The 25,856-nt window shown below is 38.3% G+C and overlaps 1 protein-coding gene across 4 annotated transcripts in view; it reads right to left on the bottom strand.

Annotated features, from left to right (window-relative positions):
* The window catches only part of acot7 (acyl-CoA thioesterase 7), a 184,381-nt gene that overhangs the window by 105,316 nt on the left and 53,209 nt on the right, over positions 1-25,856 (bottom strand). For 3 of the 4 annotated variants that reach the window (XM_007247940.4, XM_007247939.3, XM_007247942.4), the window contains exons 4-7: positions 21,024-21,115; positions 16,855-16,969; positions 15,744-15,758; positions 15,436-15,522 (exon numbers count right to left, since the gene is read on the bottom strand). In XM_007247940.4, the coding sequence (XP_007248002.3) occupies positions 15,436-15,522; positions 15,744-15,758; positions 16,855-16,969; positions 21,024-21,115 (309 nt within the window). The remainder of the gene's footprint in view (positions 1-15,435; positions 15,523-15,743; positions 15,759-16,854; positions 16,970-21,023; positions 21,116-25,856) is intronic. The other variant, XM_007247941.3, reaches the window with a different exon arrangement.

The following is a 25,856-nucleotide window of genomic DNA, read 5'->3' as shown; positions in this document are numbered from 1 at the left end:
ATAGGCCTATTGGCTGTACAAAACATGAAGTTCTTTGCTAAAAAAAAAAAAAAAAATCACTCCCACCTAAAGAAGAGAGTTCTCACCAGCTTTCAGAATGAGCCGTTTGAGGGGTCTCTCACTTTTATGCAAATAAGCTGTTGCTGCCTATATGCCATGTATTGGAGAGAGGTTTTCACACGTAAATGGCAAAACATGAACAAGCTCATTCATGCTCATTTGCGATAGAAGCACAAAACTCTCTCATCTATTTAATAGATCTGCCATGGAGAGTAGGTATAGATTCCTACCTCAGACAAAGTCTGCTGGCTAATGGGAATGGAAATGATTCATTTATTTTTTTGAAGTGTGAGCAGCATAAAACAATGCACATTTCCTTAAAAAGACTTCAGTCCACAATTAAAGGTAATAACCAAGAAAAGAGGTTTAAAATTGTCACAATGTATCGTTTCTGTGTGTACTGTGTGTACTACAAATGTAGGCTACATCTAGTATTTACTGGTGGCCCACAAACTAATTGGAATGATTGTTTGGCCAGAGGTGGGTCAGATATGGTTAACGCAAATTTCGAGGAAGTTTGATCCATGTTAAAGGAAAAATCCAGAGTGAAATAGACTTGGAATGTAGGAAAATATGATAACTAGTCCAGACATTTGTCGAGTGGCCCGCGTCAATTTCCCCCAGCATTGTGTAATTTCCAATTTTAGCTGATGCTCCCAACTGGCTTACAATGCTATAAATAGGGGCATAGCGGTGCCTATGCAAATAAATCACTACTTTTACACCATTAACTCAAGCTCAAAGTAGCTCCACACTTCATTGGTAGAATTTTGAGGTCCCCTTAAAAGGAGGCACTAAGACCTTTGAAAGTGAACAGGAAGGTAAACTAAAGAGAACCAATGAAGAGGTAGGAAAGGGGAACAGATTGCTTAATTCTGATTAATTATTTGGACATGCATAAATTCCAGCTATTGCTAATAATATCCCTACAATATTCATGTTTTGACACATATTTTTGCAACTGTTCCTTATCCTACCTATTTGTTTGTGCTTGTCTAGCTGTGTAGCCGACTTACCATGACTTAACTTCAAGATGGCGGCACCCAGAGAACTACCTCAAGCTACTGTGTGTATAAACTGTGTTTTTAATAAACTATCTGTGCACTTTTAAGGTTCTCAGTGCCTTGTTTTAAATTTCAGGGCCCACAGATTTCTACCAATGAAGTGTGGAGGTGTATGCCTGTTGGGAGAATCATCTAAAAGTGCTGTATTTCGGAATGCTGGGGAAAAATTAGGGTGGACTATTCAACAAAAGTTTGTACTTGTTATCATGTTTTACTACAACCCAAGTCCAGTTCACACCAGAGTTCTCCTTTTTTATATAATCCCATTTTTCTTCCCAATTTACACGGCCAATTACCCAACCCACTTATTAGAACTCCCCCTATCACTAGTGACGCCCCAACACCACAACAAGGAGGGTAAAAACTAGCACATGCCTCCTCCAATATACTTGAAGTCATCTACCGCCTCTTTTCGAACTTTTCCGAGTAGCATCACAGGTCACTCGGAGGAAAGTGCAGCGACTCGGTTCAGATACATCAGTTCACAGACGCCTTGTGCTGATCGACATCACCCATCGACATTTTGGAGTGATGTGAGGAGAGAGAGAGCGTCATCTACCCACCCAAAAAGAGAGCAAGGCCAATTGTGCTCTCTCAGGGCTTTCGGTAGCCGACGGCAAGCTACATGAACAGGATTCGAACCAGCAATCCCCTGGTCATAGAGGCAGCGCCACCAGATTTCTCCTTTAAAATGTTGTTATCAGAGGAGTATCAACTCCGCAACTCTGTGTCCATCCAATAATCCAGAGCTCAAACCACTGTGGGTGAATGCGGCTCAAGTCTGACATTTAGGCTTTGGGGATTTGTGCCACTTCAACTCCGCAATATAAACGTAGCCATAGAGACGACATATAAAGGGGAAACAAAAAAAAAGAAAAAAAAAACAGCCTGAGAGTATTAGAGAGAACAGGACGACAAAAGAGCAGGAAAAGACGAAGCGAGGGGAAGATAAGAGGAGACGGGCTGATTCGTTTCCAAAGAGGTGTGTCACCTGCTTTTATTGTCCGAGAGGTCGTGCTGCTGGCTTTGTGTCCTGTAACAGGCTGCCAAGGGCCAGACATGAACCTAAAGACCAAACCCTCTCAGACATACGCATGCCTGCTCTCTCTCTCTTTTTCTCTCTCTTTCGCTTTCTCTCTGATCCTTTAGAAAAGCATTCAGGACGTCCAGGAGCATCCATCCACTTTCATCTTTTTACAATGGAGCGAGAGACAGAGATTGAGATGCATACAGGCAGGCAGTGAGGAGCAAAATAAAGAGATAAAGAAGCAAAGACAGTGGTTTTTGTGTGTGTATATATATATATATACAGTTGTGGTCAAAAGTTTACATACACTTGTAAAAAAACATAATGTTATGGCTGTCTTGAGTTTTCAATAAGTTCTACAACTCTTATTTTTCTGTGATAGAGTGATCGGAACACATACATGTTTGTCACAAAAAAAAGTCATAAAATTTGGTTCTTTCATAAATTTATTATGGGTCTGCTGAAAATGTCACCAAATCTGCTGGGTCAAAAATATACATACAGCAACATTAGTATTTGGTTACATGTCCCTTGGCCATTTTCACGGCAACTAGGCGCTTTTGGTAGCCATCCACAAGCTCCTGGCAAGCTTCAGGTCGAATGTTTGACCACTCTTCTTGACAGAATTGGTGCAGTTCAGCTAAATGTGATGGTTTTCTTGCATGAACCCGTTTCTTTAGCACTGTCCACATGTTCTCAATGGGGTTTAAGTCAGGACTTTGGGAAGGCCATTCTAAAACCTTAATTCTAGCCTGGTTTAGCCATTCCTTTACCACTTTTGATGTGTGTTTTGGGTCATTGTCTTGTTGGAACACCCAACTGCGCCCAAGACCCAACCTTCGGGCTGATGGTTTTAAGTTTTCCTGCAGAATATGGAGGTAATCCTCCTTCTTCATTATCCCATTTACTTTCTGCAAAGAACCAGTTCCACTGGCAGCAAAACATCCCCAGAGCATAATACTACCACCACCATGCTTGACAGTAGGCATGGTGTTCCTGGGATTAAAGGCCTCACCTTTTCTCCTCCAAACATATTGCTGGGTGTTGTGGCCAAACAGCTCAATTTTTGTTTCGTCTGACCAGAGAACTTTCCTCCAGAAGGTTTTATCTTTGTCCATGTGATCAGCAGCAAACTTCAGCCGAGTCTTAAGGTGCCTTTTCTGGAGCAAGGGCTTCTTTCTTGCACGGCAGCCTCTCAGTCCATGGCGATGTAAAACACGCTTGACTGTGGAGACTGACACCTGTGTTCCATCAGCTTCCAAATCCTTGCAGACCTGCTTCTTGGTGATTCTTGGTTGACTCTTGACCATCCTGACCAATCTCCTCTCGGCAGCATGTGATAGCTTGCGTTTTCTTCCTGATCGTGGCAGTGACACAACTGTTCCATGCACTTTATACTTGCATATAATTGTCTGCACAGTTGCTCTTGGGACCTGTAGCTGCTTTGAAATGGCTCCAAGTGACTTCCCTGACTTGTTCAAGTCAATAATTCGCTTTTTCAGATCCACACTGAGTTCCTTTGACTTTCCCATTGTAGCTTTTGTAGCTGAGTCTAATCACTGGGTCAAATGAGCCCTATTTAAATGGGCTCATGAGAAGTCAACAGCTGTAGTCAATCAGAATCACTTACAAGAAGTGAAGAGGCCATGACATGAAGCTAATTTGATTGACACAACTCGCTACATCACCAAAATTGACAAATTTTGTTGCTGTATGTATATTTTTGACCCAGCAGATTTGGTGACATTTTCAGCAGACCCATAATAAATTTATGAAAGAACCAAATTTTATGACTGTTTTTTGTGACAAACATGTATGTGTTCCGATCACTCTATCACAGAAAAATAAGAGTTGTAGAACTTATTGAAAACTCAAGACAGCCATAACATTATGTTTTTTTACAAGTGTATGTAAACTTTTGACCACAACTGTATATGTGTGTGTGTGTGTGTGTGTGTGTGTCTGCGCGTGTGCCAGATGTCCTTGCGTAGAAGACCCAGCTGTGAGAAAAGGCTCAGGGGGGGAAATGTGTTATTTTCTCCAGTACTGGCCTGTTCATAGCCCCCATTGAGCTGTCGTTCAATCCACAGCACCACCCCACACTTTAGCCTGCAAAACACGCTCTTCCCCCAACACACCCACACTCCAAATCCACAAACGCACGTCAATCCACGTGACATTTGTACAAACGGCACAGCACAGGGCAGATTCAACTGCTGTTAACTGAGGCTCCACTGACACACATTTAGAGGTCAAAATCTAAACATGCAAAGCTTGCTTGACTGGCGCAGAAGTGACAGTTATTAAGAATCTATTATATGTTGTATATTATATACCATAAAGAAGAGACTAGAGCTTAGATCGGACCCGCAGTCGGACTGCAGTCATTGTGAGCCCGAGCCAGAGACAGATTTAAAGCCAACATTTTTTTTTTTTTTTTAGTAAGTAGAGTGTTAAAACTGAGTGTTAAAAGCTTTTGAAAAACATTTTTGGGCTGTTTAAATGAGTAAAACCTGCTTATAATGATGTTAATTAACATTGCAACAATGAAAAAGCATAGATCTATTATTTAAGAAAAGTTTATTATAAATTGTATGCCTCTTTTTCAACTGCTATAGATGTAGCATTACCGGGTAACTGGAGCAAAGCATGGCAACCCACCTGACGTTTGTACAAACAGCACAGCATTAACAGTAGCAGACCCTCACAGCACAGGGCAGATTCAACTGCTGTTAACTGAGGTTCCGGTGCGCTTTAGATCGCTAAAATAAGGACCCTAGTGTCTTAGGTGGCTGCTCAGGTGTTGGCAAGTGGTTGCTCTTGTACCCCATATGGTTGGTTGTGTGTTACTACTAGGGGTGTAATGGTACACACAATTCATGGTTCGGTTCACACCTCGGTATAAATCCCACAGTTCAGTATGTTTTCGGTACGTTTTTGGTGCGGTTGGTGGAAAAAATAAAGAAGCTGGGCATTCTGTACAACATCAACTTTATTAACTTATTATTAATTAAAACAATGGATACCATGTTTAGTTTTTTGGGATGGAATCTTGAAACAGGGCTCAAGCTCTTTCATTAAATGCTTGAAACCAGGGTTCTCTCCTACTGTCATCATGAGAGGCTCCACCTTTTGAATCTTGTTGAAACAAACAAACAGTGAGCATGATTTATCACCAGTGGCGCTTTATCACCAGTCTGAATGATCTGCGTTTCTGCTAAGTCAGTAGCGAGTTGCTAATAACAACAGTGCTACAGCTACACTTTCTGGGTTCCATGCATTGGCTCCACAAGTCTCCTATAGACTGCCTGTGTACCGTGCATTCTGCGTGCATTTGCGCATACTGAACCGTGAACCCCCATGCATTCCTAATGGATAAAAATCTGCAAAAAAGTTTCTACACTTAATAAGAGATTTTACTGTTAATACAAGAACACCAGGAGCTGACTCGGGTAGTCTCAGCCGAAAATAAATAGTCATGAACCGCATTTGGACCTGATATTAACTTTCACATCAACTCTATTCCCATCCTCTCTCCACTACCTTAAAACCAAATAAATGTCTCTGCCCTCCTTTGCATGCCGCCATTAATTCAATTACCTGAAAATGGCTCCATTTGTCTCTGACCAGTCCTCAGCAAGGGCAAATTAATTAGCAGTGATTGATTTGAGGCAGCATCGTTAAGGCGTTCTAGAACATCTTTAGCTGAATAACACTGGGAGGAGAAGAGAGTGCGGAAGATGATAAGGAGGCGCATTTGCTGCTGATGGATTTGGCCCTCTGCAGGCGCAGTGTTTTCACCCCCTGATATAGCCAGCCTTCTGACGGCACTAATATGTGGGTGTAATTGAGCCATTCATTTTCTCTGCAGTGGATCAGCTATTATATGCCTGGTCCTACAAGTCTGCATCCTTAATACCAACATCACACATTTTCTACAAAGAACACTGAGAATCTAAGTGTGTTTTCACAACAGCAATATTTGGTCAGAAATTTGGTTAAATCTGACTCTGGTTTGTTTGCATCTTGGTGCGGTTTGTTTGAGCAAGTGTAAAATCACTGATTGCACTTGAGAGCAGACCAAAACAACCATACCAAGATTCGAGAGATGAGGTAGTCTTAGCCCGATTCTGGATCTTTGACTGGGCCATTCTAACACATGAATATTTTTTTATATAAACCATTTCTCTGTAGCTCTGGCTGTATGTTTTAGGGTCATTGTCTTGCTGGAAGGTGAATCTCCTTCCCAGTCTCAAGTCTTTTACAGCCTCCACCAGGTTTTCTTCCAGGATTACCCTGTATTTAACCCCATCCATCTTTTTTTATCATCTCTGACCAACTTTTCACTCCCTGCTGAAGAAAAGCATTCCCACAGCGAGATGCTGCCACCACCACGTTTCACAGTGCGGATGGTGTGTTCAGGGTGATGAGCAGTGTTACTTTTCAGCCACACAAAGCACTTTGTATTTAGGCCAAAAAGTTCAGCTTTGGTTTTATCGGACCACAGAACCTTCTTCCACATGTTTGCTGTACAAACAGCACTTCTTTTGTCTTTCTTTCAGCAGTGCCTTTCTTCTTGCCACTCTTCCATAAAGGCCAGATTTGTGGAGTGCATGACTTATAGTTGTCCCGTCAACAGATTCTTCCACCTGAGCTGTGGATCTCTGCATCTCCTCCAGAGTGACCATGGGCCTCTTGGCTGCTTCTCTGACCAGTGCTCTCCTTGCCTGATTTGCCTGTCAGTTTGGGTGGACGGCCATGTCTTGGTAGGTTTGCAGTTGTAGATACAGAACAGCTGTGTTTATACTGAGACTAAATTACATACAGCTGGACTTATTCATAACGTATTCAGTAACTTTTGATTGCACTGGACTGCACTGGATTTTATTTAGGGGGTTCAGAGTAAAGGGGATTAAATACTTGTGTACATCACACTTTTCAGATTGTACCATTTTCATTTCACTTCACAATTATGTGCTACTTTGTGTTGGTTTATCACTTAAAATCTCAAAACTGTTTCTCTACAGTTTGAAAGTGAAAATTACACTTTGAGCCACTACTCTAAAGCCCTATCCGGACGGGATTAGTTTCTCAGGGGGACGTCTGTTAAAAATATTTCACACTTCTTCTCTGTGATAAGACTTGTTTTCTAGGTCATCGTGTTCAGTAGCTCCTCCATTTCCACTCACTGTTAAGTTTACATGGATCTCCAAAGTGTAATTACGCTGCACGGCAGTGGACAAATAGCTATTTTATTAAATCTGAGCTGACGAAACTCAGAGATGTGAGTCCAGACAGGAGTAAAATTACCTTACGACCACAGAGATCAGCGATAAACAGGAAAAAAAACAAAGAGGACCCCTCCCATAAAAGAAAAAAATAACCCCAGGACCCTCTGAGAAACTAATCCCGTCCAGACAGGGCTTAAGATAGAAAAATAGCTGTTATACATTTAAGGTCCCAACAGTGGTAGTTTAACAGACATGCCATGGGTACCTACAACCAGGTGAACAATAAGCCAGTTATCTAACCAATGAGCCAACATCCTCAAGTCAAAGCGTGTTATAGTCAGTGGCGTGCAGTTAATATATTGGGTACCCCTTCTGCAACAAACCCCCCTTCCCCCCTCCACCCGCCGACCTACACATAGATTTATATTAGAACTACATATTCTCTGTCTCGACTTAGTTATATGAGCTTAATGCACATTAACAGCCATAAATACAGCTACAAACTACAAAATCAATGCTTAATTTTCCTACAAGTACAGCCGGCCAACAAATATCACTCATTTGTGTGCCTACAAGATGTCAGGTCAGCAAAAACATTAAGCACACACATAAAACACTCACCAGTCAGGTCGCCTATTGTTGTACATTAGTGTCACATTGAAGGACAGCCTTTAAAAAGGCTTTTTAATATATGACACAATATTTGTCTCATTTACCCTCGCAATTCCATGATAGGTAATAGCTAACTATTGAACTAATCCAGCATGCACTCCTTTTTACACTAAGCAACACGTAGCCCCTTCATCAGAGCGCTGAGAAGGGGTTAGACAGCCATGGCCCCGCCCCCGGAGTGAAAATCATGAATCTGATTGGTTAGATTGTCCTGTGACTTTGCTAATATACTCATTACTACACCCTTCAAAAAATCATCAGAAGGGTCCAGGCAGACACAAGGGGGCAGAAGCCATTTTAAAAAGCAGCTTTGATTGGTTAGAACAGCTGTCAGTCACATAAGAGACCTGTAGCAACTGAAAAACACAGACTAATGCTTTGAATTAGTTGCTGTTTTTTATTTTAGTTAATTTATGAAATATATGTTTACAGTTTTCAATAACTATAATATATATTTCCTAATTAAATACTATGTAATGATTTACATGCACCTATTGTCACCCCTTCTCGAAAGGGTTAGAAGGGCCTCACTGCACACCACTGGTTATAGTAAACTACTCTGAAGGCAGATCTTAAGAAAAAGGGATAGAAAAAGATAAAAGGGTAAAGCCTATGTCTAAAAAAAAAAGGCATCACTGATGACACATTAGGCAAGACAGGGCTATTCTCAAATATAACAGGACAGAGCAGAGAAGTTCTCCATATGGAGATGAGAAAGTGTGACACAAACTGTTAAAGAAACGCCACACACTGAACTCCTCAGAGCTCACATGCTAGCCTCACAGCAGTGCCACTTCACGCTCACCACAATAGCACTGAGACTGAGAGCTGCCTTCTGAACATTCCACAGTTATTAGCACTCTAAACACGAGCAGAAATGGATATAAAATTAGAAAATAGATTTTTTTGTGTGTCAGCTGTGGCAATATATAAAAGATCATATAAAACATAAAAGATATACAAACAAATAGTTTTTAAAGTATTTAAATAAACTGGAGGTTTCGAAAATATATAAATATATAATATATTCTTCAGAACTGTATCAATTCAAAATAAACCACTATACATTTGAATGAATAGTTGCACAATCAATACAATAAACTGTGTATTCCTGCTCTGCTCTTGCTGAGGCATTGTTAGTATAAAGGACAGAGAGGAATCATTTGGCCGTCTACATCTTTTGTCTGCCAAGTGCTTGAAGTTGGAGAAGCTTCTCAGTCCTAATCTGTGTGTCAGTGCTGTTTGCTTCTAACAGTACTGTGCCCTTGAGAAAAGCGACTCTCAAAAAAAAAAAGCCTGAGCATCTTGCAGCGACTGCTGAAGGAAATATTTATTGCTATTTTAAGTGGAATACACAGACGTAAACCCTCTCACTGGTACTGACTGAGATGTTAGCCAACCTCTTGTCGTCCAATTTCAAAATAAACAGCAAGTCAGTGATAGCATTACCCTTATAAAACCTGAAAAAAGCATGATCAGATACTGTATATTGTAAGTTAGGAAGAAACTGACAAAAAAGAGAGAATTTGATTCAATATATTGCAATACAGTTGCAAGAAAAACGATGTGAACCCTTTGGGATTACTTGGATTTCTGCATAAATTGGAATTGCATTAAATGTGTTCTGATCTTCATCTAAGTCACAACAATAGATAAACACAGTCTGCTTAAACATGTTAACATTCACAGTGAGGGTGGATAAAGTATGTGAACCCCTAGGCTAATGACTTTTCTAGGAGCTAATTAGAGCCAGGATGTGATGAGATTGGATGTGTTGGTTAAAACTGCCCTGCCCTATAAAAAAAAAACACACAGCAGTTTTGAGTTTGCTGTTCTTAAGAAGCATTGCTTGATGTGAATCATGTCTCACACAAAAGAGCTCTCAGAAAACCCACGTTCAAGAATTGTTGACGTGCATGAAGCTGGAAAGGGTAACAAAAGTATCTCTAAAAGCCTTGATGTTCAGGTGTCCACAGTAAGACAGACGGTCTACAAATGGAGAAAGTTCAGCACTGTTGCTACTCTCTCTAGTCGTGGTCATCCTGTAAAGATGACTGCAAGAGCACAGCACAGAATGATCAATGAGGTGAGGAAGAATCCTAGAGTGTCAGCAAAACTTACAGAGATCTCTGGCACATGCGAACATTTTTGTTGACAAATCTACAATAAGGAAAAAATTAAACAAGTGTGGAGTTTATGGGAAGACACCATGGAGGAAGCCACTGCTGTTCAAAAAAATACATTGCTGCACGTTTAAAGTTTGCAAAAGGGCTGTGGACAGATAAAACCAAAATTGAGTTGTTTGGAAGGAACACACAACGCTATGTGTGGAGAAAAAAGGCACAGCACACCAGCATCATCAAAACCTCATCCCAACTGTGAAATATGGTAGAGGGGCATCATGGTTTGGGGCTACTTTTTCTTGCAACTGTAAACTGTAATCAAGCGGATGTGTTGAGATTTTTTTAATCCTATGTTAGGAAAACTGTCAGTACAAAGGCACAAAAAAACACATGCGGGTAATACCCCAATAATATAACCTAATAAACCTGATAAATGATGACCCTATATTAATTTCAGCTTCTGGAAGGTTTCTCAGCATTTGGCTGGGCTGGGCAAATTATTTGTCACCAACCGTGATACATCTTAATGTTTAATGCTTTGTTTCATTTAATTCACAAGAGTAAGTAAAGTAAAAAAGAACTTAAACCTGCCTTTTATATGTGCTTTCTGCCTGGCCTAAAAAAAAAAGGTCACACTCTAATATTTCGTTGGACAGTCTTTAGCATTGATTGCTGCAATGTCGCAAGGTTTATTTTAATCCAGTTTTGCATGACCGCTGCACAAAGCCTTCTCCAGCACATCCTAAAGATTCTCAATAGGGTTAGGGTCTGAACAATCCATGTGTGAAAATGATGATCTCATGTTCCCTGAATCACTCTTTTACAATTCCAGCCCCATGAATCCTGGCTTCGTCATCAGGAAAGATAAAAAATCCATTGATGGAATAACCTGGTCTATATTCAGTATATTCAGGTAGTCAGCTGACCTCATGACTTCAGCACATACTGTTGCTGAACCTAGACCTGCAGACCAACTGCAGCATCACAACCCCACATCAACCCAAGCCGTGCATATTGCAGCGAAGAAAAAAAAAAAGGAAAAGAAGCAGAAGATTAAGAAAAAAGGGAGAAGAATACAGGATAGATACTGACTGACTACCAACATGCAAGTAAATCAATAAATGAGCTGAGACTGCCGAGGCACTTTGTTATTCTTTCTCTAATCCCCCACAGATCATCAGTGCAGGCGAATAAAATCCAAAAAGCTCCAAGACATCAATAGTGCTTTATCTACAGCTGCTGTTATGAACTGTTTGACTTTTGAAGTTTCTTTTATTAGAAACAATATAGTTGTTCTTTTTTATTTTCAAAAAGACTTTAATTTACAATAAAATGCAAATAAAAACAACATAAAAAAACAACTTAACCACTTAACCAACTAGGTCTCACTCATCTGATCTATACCTAGCACTTATTATACCTGCTTAATTTATGTAATGATCAATTATCAAATCTGAATTCTGAGTACTCTAAATTATGTGTGTTCAGGTAAATTTCTAAAGTTTGTGTGTATTGCTATCTTGGCAATGGAAAACACAGGTGCGCCACTTTTACGCCACTGTTACGCACACATGGACATGCAGCAGTACACAAACCCATAACACATGCCTGTTGGCAGTAGTGCTGGGCGGTATGACCAAAAACGTATATATATCACATTATTTTTTATCTTTTATACAGGTTTGTGACTTACTTTACTGTTAGGGGTTTATATACTATAAAACCCTAAGGTTCTAAATTAAGGCTTTGATTAGCATTGGGTTTACTTTGTCCTACAAAATGACACAAAATATGAAGAAATCAGACTTAATTAGCAGAAAACAGTTGAAGAATAAAACCAATAGACCTCAAAAAAGAGATACTCCAACAAATTTAACAGTGCTTTCTTTTTCAAACTAAATATTTAAAATAGTTCGACAAAAACTATAAATGGACCTAAAATACTCAATATTTAAATATTCAGAAGAGATATTTCTCAAATGTTCTATTGCACAAGTAAAACACAAGTTTAACATCAATTTACAATATGTTATTCTTAAAGCCAAGGCATTACAGTATTAGTCAGCTACAATTCCCTTCTTTCTCCAGTTTATTGTGCATTAAGATTGTTCTTCAAGCTACAGTATTAATATATTTAAACAGGGCTAGAGTTACTTCCTTGTATTTTTGTTTTAGGGAGTTTTATCCATTGTATAAATGATTTCACACTTGGGACTGATTCTGGGCTCATCGGGGGCACGAAAGGAACGTTTGTCTGAGCTGTGGATCGACTGCGCAATTCCATTCCTCTCACTCCAGTCCGTAATCATGTCTATGCTCCAGTCACTCCAGTGTGTTAGCTTGTTATGCTAACTGGCTAGCGTTATCTAGCGAGCTGTATGCTTCTTCGGCGGTGCTGTTCTACAAGGTGCTCGGCAGCACCTCTATCAGTTTCCCTTTCTGAGAAGCATTGGACATGTCCAGGTAGCTGCACCCCTGAAATAGTAATCCGCCAAAGTCAGAGCACACCTGGCTCTTAAAGGTAATGGCAAGAGAAATGCTGATTGGTTTATTCCACGTTACGCCCAAAACACACCCATGATTAATTATGGGAATTAGTACATGCCTTTTGTGCGTTTCGAGAGGCACACAGCATACTTTTCCTGTCATTACGATAGCAAAGGCACACTGACACACCCTAAATCAAAGTGCACAGAGAAACTTATCATCTGGAACACAATTTAAAAGCAAAGTCATTTACAGAGAAATCATAGACCTAGAACTGGTCACCCTCCAAAGCTTTTGCGACCTCTACTCAACCTTCTAAACCCAAAATACGATACTGAAATATGATCATGTTTCCAGATTTGAGCAGTATTGATTGGTCTAGAAGCTGATGAGTTATTCTTGATGTCTTCTATTTGAGACATGTCTCCCTCCATCCATTGCTCTATTTCCCCTCTATTTCTCCTCGCTTGTCTTTGTCTCTCTTTTGAAATATATTCTTCCAGCCACAGCATGTAAACTGTTGTCCTTGGCTCTGATGGTATTATATCAGAAATCAGTGCGTGTCTGCGTGTGTGCACATGCTCAGAATTACCCTTTGGAATTACTGGGATTTCTGCATTGATCTCTAATGAAACGTGTATAGATTGTTATCTACGTCACTATTATAGACACGCACAATTAAACACAACCAGACAAATAACACTAAGAACAAAGAGTTGTGCTGTTTTACTCTTTTCTTGAGCACACAGAGGCAACATCTAGTTCAGCATAGAAAAATAAGTGAACTCTAAAATGTGACACCCTGTAGATTCTAAAGACTACAAGCTTTACTGTAGCACATCTTCTGAAACCTTTAAGAAGTTGGTCACAGTGAGAGACTGAGGTTTATATTAATATATCCTAATCGAAAACATCAGATTTGTCGGTATCCAGGCTTAGTGTGTTTTAATCTAATGGCAAAAGACCCATGAAACCCACATTAGGCAAGTCAGTAACACCTAACGATTTTATAGAGATTTTATAGGCAAGTCAGACCCTACACCTAACGATTTTATAGCAATTTCACTGTCGCAGACAAATTTCCAGAGCCAGATGAATTTACGAGAGTCTTGCTAGAGTCGAGTTGTGGTCGCGTCATCTCGATTGTTCAGTGTAAGGTGGTTAGGATTAAAAGTTTTAGTAAGTCTTTTTCTCGTCCTGTGCTCAGATAAAATCTTAAGATGCAAATAATGACGTGAAAAATGTCAACTGCCAAAATAAATAAATACTATAAATTGTCCAAAAATAATGATTACAGTGACATGCCTAATCATATTTCCAGATCTTTGGATTCATGATGTATTTTCTACACAATCAAATGTGAAATTAATGGTAGAATGGTGAGGTCATAGATTTCCACCCCTACTAGGCAGCAAATCTGTCCAATTAGGACATAAATATTCAGCATTCATTTACATTCTGTTTTGCCTCTGTCTCTCTCTCTCTCTGTCTCTCTCTCTCTCTCTCTCAGTCTCTCTCTCTCTCTCATTAGGGATGCTGTGTGTGCATGGCTGGGCTGCTGCTGATGTTGTTGTGTTTACGTAACTCATTCAGGTCAGCGACTTGGACTTCTCGCTCTGTGTGTGTGAGAGGAGGTTACAGGACATGACATGAAGGTCCCACTCCAATACTCTTCATCTAATCCCTCTCTGTGCTGAACTACAGTGCTGTGCTCCCATTCCTTTACTGCTAACTGTTATTTCAGTACATCTTAACCTTAAACACAGTCTCTATTTTCTTATTAGAACTGCAAAATGATCCATTTGCTATCCATTTGTTATCCCATTCCAACTGTTTTTAATCACAGTTTTCATGCATCTTGGCATGTTCTCCTCCACCAGTCTTACACACTGTTTTTGGATAACTTTGTGCCTGCACTCCTGGTGCAAAAATTCAAGCAGTTCAGCTTAGTTTGATGGCTTGTGATCATCAATTTAGTAAAATCAAAGAAACTACTTTTTTTCCCAGAGTTGTATATATAATTATTTATATGTGAATAAAATAAACATTTCACAGTCATTTGCTGACAAAAACACACCTACACACTCAAAAAAAATACCAAAAGATAAAGCTAATCTTTATTTGAGTATCTTTAATTCTATGATTCATGATATATTCCTTAAAATATATGCTCGTAACTCAAATGTGCGATTCTAGTGAAGTGCTTTTAGTTTGTGTGGAACCTGTAGAAGGTTCTTCAATCATAAACAAAAAGGCTTTTTCAATAAATTGTTCATTTAAAGATGTTTTAAACAATTGACAAAGGATTCATCATTAAAATAAACTATTATAAGATTGTGTAATCAAGAATTGTAAAGCAACAGTCCAGAGATTTTGGGAATTTTTAGTGTGTCTTTATAGTCCTCTCTGGTGAGAATGTGTAATTACTGTGCTGTAGAGTACTTTGAAAACGTGTCTTGTGGTGTGGTCCACTTTCATAATGGATTATCTAACCACTGTAATTTTAGATAACGAATGTGCAGCAATATGAAATTAAATGGTCATATTTATTAGCAACCTTCTTAACTCTCTCAGTTTTTCATATGAATAGAAAATTAATTCTAAAATATTCCCCATGCAGGAGTACTACTGCTCTCGGTTAAAAAGGACAATTCTTAAGGACTGCAGTTTTAAAAGCCATGAATCACAGATATTGATTTTCTTGAGGTTCTGAAGTACATTTCTTAAACATTCTGAGAATGTTGAGTAGAGGAAGCTTTAAATTTGCTTACCGCCGTGAACAAAGCCATGCAGAGTGCAGTCTGAGGGGCCAATCAGGTGGATGAGACTTGACTGGCTGAATCCAACAGTATAGGGCTCTACAGCACACACACACACACAGAGACACACACACACAGACACACACACAACACCACTGAATCATTAAAGTCTGTCTTCAAGATACACATTAAATATACAGTAAAAAAAAAGAACCAAATTATCCACTGATGGAAACTCATTAACAAAATCATGAGAAAAAGAGAAAATGTTAGTTTAGAAGCTTTAGTTTAGCTTTAGATTTTTTTTAAATTTTGTTTACCTTTTGTATGTCTTTCTGCAAGCATCCAAAAAAAGAGAGGAAAAAATGAATTTAAAAAATTAAACACTTATTAGAATTCTTCAACCGTGAACTGCTAACAATATACATGGCAACATAAGTCCAGGAACTGTTTACTACAATAGCTGTGTAGGTTTATGGAACCCCTACTTTGTTTATATAGAACATTAATATAAACAATCAGAGATTCATTCAGAATGTCACTGTTGAAAAAAAAACTATAAAAAAAACTTTTTAAAACATAACATTAATATAATAAAGAAAGTGAATTGTTGAATTGAATTGTTTAGGATATATATAAAAATAAAAGTGTTAAAGAGGTTAAAAAATAGATATGTTGTTTTAATATAATAGCAGCAAGGGTTTTCTGCTAAAAATAAAATTGGTTACTCTAGGTCAAGTCTTTGTTGATGGGGTTGGTGGGGGTGGCAATGGGTATGTGGCGGTTCTGGCTGTTTACTGTTACTTCCCGAAAGTGCAGTAACATAATTAATCAACAGATGCTACTATTTGCCGTCAAGGTGGCCACCCTAACTACAAAGCGCTGCAGGAAACCCCGATTACTGTTGATTAAGTTATAAGCAAACAAATACAAAAAAAACAACTTAGAATGATCCATATGTAAGAGATAATAAAATGGCAATAACATATAGACAAGATATAAAAATATGGATATAGACAGCATCACTGGGTAGACGACACGTGTGAGTAAAGCACAGCACCCTGGCTCTGATACATGAGCTAACAGAAGCATGTGCTGACCTACATCACATTAGGAGTGATATGTGGGAAAAGAGCACCATCTACCCTCCCAATGAGAGCAAGACCAATTGTGCTCTCTCGGACTCCGGCTGCTGATGACAAGCCACATGACCTGGTTCCTTGGATGATCCAACGTTCCTTGAATCATAGTGACAGTGTCCCGCATCACAAAGAGTCTCTATCTTACCCATCTTATTATAATGGAGATATAACATTGATGTGTGACAATGACAATATATATCACAGTGAAAATAAAACATATAGAGCTATTTAGTAACCGACATACAGCTAATTATTACAGTTTTATAGTAGGCACAGTAAAAGGGATTACCAGGAAAAGAGATCGGTGTAATGACCTCGCCGTTCCTCTCTTTTGTCTCCATTCTTTCAAGCTTCTGAGCCTCGTACCTCTTCTTACCCAGCTCTTCACTTTCAGTGCTGGTATACTGAAACAGACACACAATATATAAAACACACTATATTTAAAACAATAGCAGCCACAAAATGAAGCTATAATGTACACTGTATTGACAGAGATGGGAACTAAAATGTTGATCCACATACAGGCCTTTAAGGATTAATGGGTTTTAGCTGCAATAAATGTAAAACAGAACTGGAAACGCCTTAGAATTTACCCCTGCAGTACCCCTTCCTTCTTTTTAATAGGGCTGCAACTAATCTAATCAGCTAATCTGCTGATTGTTTGTTTGATTATAATATATTGTCTGATAATCAGCCCTGCTATCACATTTTTGTAAAGCTGCTTTGCGGTAACATCAGTTGCGCTATATAAATACATTTGATTTTGCTGATAACAGTCTGGATGGTTCTTCATATCTTTGGTCTGAAGCCCAAGGCATCTATTTCCATAAGTTATCACTGTATGATCGTCTATTCTAGATGGCTTTGAGCTATTGAAATCATACTAAATACAGTATGCTAACATAATAAGGTTTAAAAAGGACAATAAGGCTTCTGGATATAGAAAGTGGTGTCTAAAACTATTTGTTCCACATGTTAAAGAGATTTATTTGATATAATTTTGATGCTATACATTACAAAAAGAGAAACAATAAAACAGATTTTCAGTAGAATAAGTCAATTTAAAGTCATGGCGTGCATGCGTGATGTGAGCAGCTCTTTTTGTCTGCCAGTATACATTTTAATAAAAGCTAATGAAGGGGCCCTGAAATTTGCAGCACATTATTCACCACAGCGCATTACATAATGCCATCCTACAGCCCAACCAACCCCCTCCATGCAGTCCAACAGTCACTAAGGAGCTGAGAGTAAGTGTCCAGGCCGTGTCCTGAAGACTGCTATGACCTTGCACTCGCGCCTCACTCATACTGTGAGCAATGCTGACAGGACAAAACCCCGACGTATGCTCTCAATGCTCTTCACCGAAACCACGCCATCTCTCCGCTATCACGTAGCCAGACTCCAATTCAGAAGGACAGTTACGCACCGAAGCACAGAGATCAGACTGTGACACTTCAGAATAAGACGGAACACTGATGACTACTTATAAATTATACATTGCTTGGCCTCAGAATGACATTGCGCGCTGAAATAATATGCTGCTTTGAATTGACATGAATAAAAAGTGTCAAACGCCGGCACATTAATAAAATGCGTTACATCAACACAATTCCTGTCAAAAGAAGCAAACTGAAGACAGCAATTGAGTTGATGAGGCATGTTTTATTCATGTGTAACCATTCAACACATTTTACTAATGTCAATTCAAAACAGCATTTCGTATAGATGGCTCCTGCCTAATGTTTTACTGGGTGTGATGAACTGTACTGTAAAAAAAAAAAAAAAAAAAAAAAAAACTGAAAGTGGAAAAGTAACTGATTACCGTATTTTTCACACTATAAGGCGCACTTAAAATCCTTTACATTTTCCTTTACAAAAATCACCAGTGCACCTTATAATCAAGGGCATCAGTCAGGTTGTAAGTAGCTGTAAAGCCACAGACGTTTCAGTTTAGTTCTCAAACACCGAGACTAAAGCAGTATTAGCATTAGCAGCTAACCTCGCTAATTGCTAGCTATTTTGCCGGTCAGAGGTGAGTATTATGCCCCTGTAGACTGCAGCTTACCTCGGCTAGCACTGCAGGAGCAGCATTAGCATTAGCCACTAACCGTGCTATGCAAGACAAATTAGCTAATATAGCCCTGGCTTACCGGAACACTCAGAGTTCCTCAGTGTAGCGCTCTCAGGCGGCATTTATATCCTGCCAACGCTAGCAGTTAGCCGCTAATTCTAATGCTGCTGCACCCAGCCTTCGTGGATATCTAAACTGTACTGAAACGGAAGCGATTTACTTACCCAAATCAACAGTTTTCTTTTAATTCTTTTTTAAGAATTAAGAGATTTGTTTACTAAGCTTACCTTTACTTAATTTAGTTATTTCCCAACAACCACCCCTGTTTTACTAGTGTTGCATAATGCACCTTATGTATAAAAATAGACCAGAAAATATAATACGGTAATTAAAAGAATTTGTACGTGCCTTTTGTGCACTTCAAACCATGCAAGGTATACTTTTCCTGTCGTTATGATAGCAAAGTCACACTGACACGCTCTAAATCAAGCTGCGTCATGCATGGCTGACGGCTCACCTATAGATCGCTAAAACAGGGCTCTTGATGAGTTAGACTGCTGTGCCACTCTTAGTTATGAATGTTGTTATGTCTTGTTTTTTTTTTTTATTTACTTTGCTAAAAGTTTAACATATCACTCAGTGGTTGTACTGTGTTCCCATGCAGTCTAAAGTTTTTCTAAAGCATTTTCACTAGAAAGTAAGCTCCAAAAATGTTTTTTTTTTTTTGTTTAGATTTTGTCTCAAAAAACCTCTGGTCACCCTATTTCTCAATTATTATCTCTCATGTCAAAACAAGCTGTGTTTTTAAAACAGCTGTAATTGTGTAACAGTGTATGACCTACAGTACTTAGTTACAAAGTGTCCTTTTTAATGATCAATGTTTAATGTTTGATGTAATTAATTTATGTTCCTATGAGAGTTTCCAGACTCTCTGATTACAGTGGTATTTGGTCTATGGATTGTGCAATACACTCATTAAGACCTAGACTCTGAACAGCTGAAGAGCTGGCTTTGAAATAATCCTAGTGTGTCTCAGTGAGTTCTCTGGTGAGAGTTGCTCGATTGATCTTCGCAAATAACAAACAAAATAATGAAGGACGTGGGAAAAGAATGAGTCAGTCGGTAATGATCATTACCTGAAGAGTTTGGTAAACTGAAACTTAATGAATGAGCGTCACACAATGTAAAATCGGTTTAGAACTGACAGTCATGCTCTAACAGCGTACTCTGACGGGAATAGGATTCTAAATGGGAATAAGGAGTAAAAATCTGAGAGAGCATTTAGCTAATTTTAGCCAAGTAATCATATTTCTCAGCAATGTATTCTTCTAACTGGAGTATTCTTGGACTTGGCTTAACACAGCACCAATTATATGGCAATAAAACACTTTTGGAGCAAGTACCCAACTTAAAGCTGATGTACATTCATATTACAGCCTGTTGTATTTTTAAAAAAGGCACAACAGGGCGCCGAGTAGTCCAGAGGTAGCCGGGTCAAAGCAGGCGCTCAGAGGGAGCAAAATTGGCCTTGCTCCCTCCGGGTGGGTAGATGGTGCTCTCTCCCCACATCACTAAATGGGTGATGTCCACAGCACAGGGCGTCTTTGAGCTGACGTATCAGAACCGAGTCGCTGCCCCAGCATTACCGTGCTGTGATGCTACTCGGTAATGCTGCATCAGCAGCAGCTCAAAAAGAAGCGGTGGCTGACTTCACATGTATCGGAGGAAGCATGTGTTAGTCTTCACCCTCCTGGTGTGTTGGGGCATTACTAGTGATAGGGGGGGTAATTGGCCGTGTAAATTGGGGGGAAAATGGGAAAAAATAAAATTATAAAAAAAAAACCACACATTTACTGTATTTTTCACACTATAAGATGCTGGATTATAATGCGCACCATCAATAAAAGTCTGTTTTCTGGTCTATTTTTATACATAAGGCACTTGATTATAAGGCACATTATAGGACACTAGTAAAGAACAGGGGTGTCGCCATGTTTTCTTTCTAATTCAGAAGGTCTCACTGCTTCGGGGTGAGGGGTAAGTTAAGTAAAGCTAAGCTAAGTGAACAAAACTGTAAATCTTAGAAAACATTTTAGTGCTGTATGTTATTCTACAAAGATTTCTCTCCAGAAAACTGTTCAGTTTTTTAACAGTAAGCTTAGATTCCCAAATTTCTCCAGCTTCTCAAGGTTGGAGCATTAGCAGTAGCGGCTAATTTGAGACAGTTTATTTGAGATAGTTCAGTACTTTAGTTACTGAGGCTATGGGAAACATCATTAATTAAAAAAAATCATTAAGTTACTTAAAAGGAAACTAAAAAGACTTAATGTAAAGTATATAATAATTAGATGGAATTTGTCAAAGGTAGTAACAACAACAAGTCTTACCTCAATTGGAGGGACTTCAATGATTTTGTCCACGTTCCGAAGGGAAAGAGGAACATACCACAGCGTTGCTTTGTTGGTCACCTTCTTGGCACCTAAGGAAGAAGAAGAAAGTGTATATGGCTTACAAATATGCTTTTTTTTAAGGCACAAAATCGACATTCCATTATTTTTCTTCATTAAAATCAATATACCATGGACTAAGTATGTCTCCATTGCTTCAAAAGACAGGATAACTACTTAAAATAATGTAAAGTAAATGTGTGATTCTTCAGGCATGTAGTTTACTTGAGGAGCTAGTTTACAATCTAAAGCCAGAATCATCAAATTTTCCACCAGAAAATTTAAATTTTTAAAAAAAAATTTAAGGAGTAACCAGTAATCAGAAATTAAATTATTTTTTCAAGGTAACTACACTCTCCCTGACTGTAAGTCAAAGAACACTAAACTTATGATACATTTGGCTGTAAAGGATTATCGGTAACACTTTATAATAACTTTCGTTAATATATAACTAATATATAACTAATGATCAGTAGATGTGAACAAAGCAGTAGTTCATCAGAATTTAAATATTAACAAATGCTCACACGACACTTATCTATCAGCATTGATATTTATATTAAACATGTTACCAAATCATTAGCTCATCAGATTTTAAACATTAATAAATCGCTAGTAAATACGTATTTTAAACTAGGTGAATGTTTATCAATTGCAGTTAATGTTGCCGATGTGTTTATTAGTATTTACAAATGTGATCGCAACTTTTTAGTTTCTTAAAATGTAAAAAATTATTAAACAGTTATTAAACATTAGTTAATGGTATATTAATGAAAGTAATTATAAAGTGTTAACGGATTATCTTATCTTATCTGTCCATATATATATATATATATATATATATATATATATATATATATATATATATATATATATATATATATATATATATATAGTGTAAAGCAGGGGTGTCCAAACTTTTTTGTTGGGGGCCAGAAGGAGAAATATATTTGAAGTCACGGGCCACAGACTCCGTAATAAAACAAATAATGAAATATACCACTTTAAATAATACTTTTTTTCCTGATTACTTTCATTTACACACCATTTTACTTGACTTACTATCATTATCTTTGACAGTGTTGTTTAAACTAAGATTTTTCAAATTGATGTTTAATTTCATGATGTCTCTTAATATTAAACTCCTTAATTACGGCAACTTTTAGACTCTTTGGCCCGCTTTTCTGCGCTAGAAATGCGCACCCTCTCTGCTTTTAGACTCTTTGGCCCGTTTTTTCTGCGCTAGAAATGCGCACTCTCTCCGCTTTTAGACTCTTTGGCCCGTTTTTCTGCGCTACAACTGAACATGCTCTCCGCTTTTAGACTCTTTGGCTCGTTTTCTGCGCTAGAAATGCGCACTCTCTCCGCTTTTAGACTCTTTGGCCCGTTTTTCTGCGCTACAAATGCGCACCCTCTCTGCTTTTAGACTCTTTGGCTCGTTTTTTCTGTGCTAGAAATGCGCACTCTCTCCGCTTTTAGACTCTTTGCCAATTTTTCTGCGCTAGAAATGCGCACTCTCTCCAATTTTAGACTCTTTGCCCTGTTCGTCTGCGCTAGAAATGTGCACTCTCGTTTTTAGACTCTTTGCCCTGTTTGTCTGCGCTAGAAATGCACACCCTCTCCACTTTTAGACTCTTTGCCCTGTTTTCTGTGCTAGAAATGCGCACTCTCTCCACTTTTAGACTCTTTGCCCTGTTTGTCTGCGCTTGAAATGCGCACTCTCTCCACTTTTAGACTCTATGGCCCGTTTTTTCTGCGCTTGAAATGCGCACTTTCTCCGCTTTTAGACTCTATGGCCCGTTTTTTCTGCGCTTGAAATGCACACCCTCTCCGCTTTTAGACTCTTTGGCCCGTTTTTCTGCACTAGAAATCCGCACTCTCTCCTCTTTTAGACTCTTTGCCCTGTTTGTCTGCGCTAGAAATGCACACCCTCTCCACTTTTAGACTCTTTGCCCTGTTTTCTGTGCTAGAAATGCGCACTCTCTCCTCTTTTAGACTCTTTGCCCTGTTTGTCTGCGCTAGAAATGCACACCCTCTCCACTTTTAGACTCTTTGCCCTGTTTTCTGTGCTAGAAATGCGCACTCTCTCCACTTTTAGACTCTTTGCCCTGTTTGTCTGCGCTTGAAATGCGCACTCTCTCCGCTTTTAGACTCTATGGCCCGTTTTTTCTGCGCTTGAAATGCGCACTTTCTCCGCTTTTAGACTCTATGGCCCGTTTTTTCTGCGCTTGAAATGCACACCCTCTCCGCTTTTAGACTCTTTGGCCCGTTTTTCTGCGCTAGAAATCCGCACTCTCTCCTCTTTTAGACTCTTTGCCCCGTTTTTCTGCGCTAGAAATGCGCACCCTCTCCGCTTTTAGACTCTTTGGCCCATTTTTCTGCACTAGAAATGCGCACCCTCTTATAAAAACCTGCTTAACAGCGGGCCAACTTTCATTCTATTTCTAAAATACCTCGCGGGCCGCTCCAAAAAAGGAAACGGGCCCGCTTTAAAGAGTAAAACATGTGTTCTGAGAGTGTTGCACATTATTCTTCCTCGCTCTGCCCGTTATTAACCATCATTTCACATCCAAAAATGACTCTGATTCCAAAATCAATGACCTGCTCAGGATAAAAGCCATGTCTGCTCTGTAGAGGTCCGTCCTAATCCACTCTGAAACAAACCCATCTTCCAAAAAACTGCTCCGCAAAGTGGACTGCTGGCTGCTCACTGTTACTTTTAGTTGTCATGGAGACTTCAGCATCTCACAGCGAAGCTCGTTCGCTAGCTCGCTCCAGAGTGCAAAATGAGGCTATTTTGGGTAGGCTGCATTTATGTGGCAGTGGAGTGATTTCAGGGAGAGAAAAGCGACGTGCGAGTGCTGCGGAACACTGCTATGAACCTTTCACACTAAATGATGGGAAATCAAGAAACGCAGAAAGGTTTAAAATCCACATTCATTTCTCTGAAACACAGGGACAGTCTGCTTCCACGAAGCGGTGTGACGTGCACAAGAAACCTGCTTCGGCTTAAAGTGAAACAAATTCTATATAACAAACGAAACTTCATCAAAGAAAAAAACTAATTACAGCAATATAACGCAAAAAACAGTAAATTTGTTCACGTAAAAGCAATGGAAAAAACTGCAAGAGAACATTTGTCAAAAGAGCCTTTGTACTAGGCTTAGGCAATAATGTAAATTCAGACACACAATTTATCACCACCAAAATGATCGCAATAAATGATATAATTGAAAAATTAATAAGGAACCCCATGTGACCTTATGGGCTTGGTTTTAAGTGATCCTGCTGCAGCTGAACAGCAAAGAATAACAGAGAATCTTGATACAGGGAAAAAAAAAAAAAAAAAAGATTAATAATAATTTTTTTTCTTATAGTTTCTTTAAGTGGACTATGCAGGGCTTTAAAAAAAAAAAAATGCGCAAGTGTGACGTTTAAATTAAGAATAAAATTATAAATAATGGGATATAATTAGCCTTCCATTGCAAAACCAGACAGGTGCTATTATTCAAAACTACTTTTATCTGTTTTTCCAAATAAGCTTCTTTAAAATATACCAGAGGAACACGCCTCATCCAGGAGAAAGGAGAAAGAGATGTTTTGTTATAATCCCATTATTTTAGAAACGAAATCACATTTGTTTTATATATGTGTTTACAATAAAGTTTATATATAATTTGTACTATATTATGGAAAAAAACATTCCACATTTTTGTCCCCTTAAGTGTTATTGACAATTGACCTCTATACATGAGACATTTCAGGAAGATGAAAATGTAAAAGTTGAATATTGATGCATACAAAATAATTCTACCCTTAAATATTTCCTTCATTTTTATTTTTTCTTTATTTCTTTCTTTAACTTATTTTCTACATTGTAGATTAAGGGACACATAGTTACCAAAAAAAGTGAATGTCTGAATGTGCTGTATGTTAATGTGCAAATGCTGCAGTAGAGAGTGCAGTAACACAATCAGTTCCAGCACTGCTTTACTACAGACACAGGCTTTGTAAATGTTTTTTTTTTATTATATATATTATTTTCAAAGCTAAGTTAATTTCTACTGCTACTTACCAGCTGTAAGCTGTTAACCAATAAATTATTTGCTAAAAAAATTCCCCTTTTTTTTTAACAATTTCAGATTTTTTCCAATATACCTTTACTTTTTTTACTTTTACTCCTATTTTTACAAAATTTAAAGGTCCTGGCAGTTTACCATAAAAAAAAAAAAAAAAATATATATATATATATATATATATATATATATATTATTATTTTTTTTTTTTTTACTGGATTTTGTACCATTTCTGGTTACTGACTGGACCTGAAGAGCTTAAATGGCAAAAAATAAAGGGGAAAAACAGGTTTTTATCTTTGAAACAAAATGATCATGTACCCAAATATTTGCATTAGGTTAAAGCATATTAATTAATTAAAGCATATATTTTCTGTGGCCCTGGCTGATGCATGCTGCTTCTGCTTCTGTGTTGCTGTCCTTCTTGCTCAAATGAGTGCTTAGCCTGAGTTGTTTTAAAATGACAAAGTAATAAAAATAATTTACATTTTTAATTTTAATAAAAAATAATTTAGAAAAATCATTGTTGTTGTTATTGTCTACCCTGTCAGAGTGGACAAATGCAGGCAAGTAAAAATGGATTAAAGATGTGTGAATATAATTTATCTATAGTCTAAAGTCATATACTGTTAATATAAAGTAATTAATAATAATACACTTTTAAAAACTAACGAGAGAGATGAGCTTTGATGGAAAC

This window comes from Astyanax mexicanus, chromosome 12, assembly GCF_023375975.1.
Source record: "Astyanax mexicanus isolate ESR-SI-001 chromosome 12, AstMex3_surface, whole genome shotgun sequence".
NCBI lineage: Eukaryota > Metazoa > Chordata > Actinopteri > Characiformes > Acestrorhamphidae > Astyanax > Astyanax mexicanus.
The sequence above is the reverse complement of the archived record's forward strand: the minus strand, read 5'-3'. Positions and strand labels throughout refer to the sequence as shown.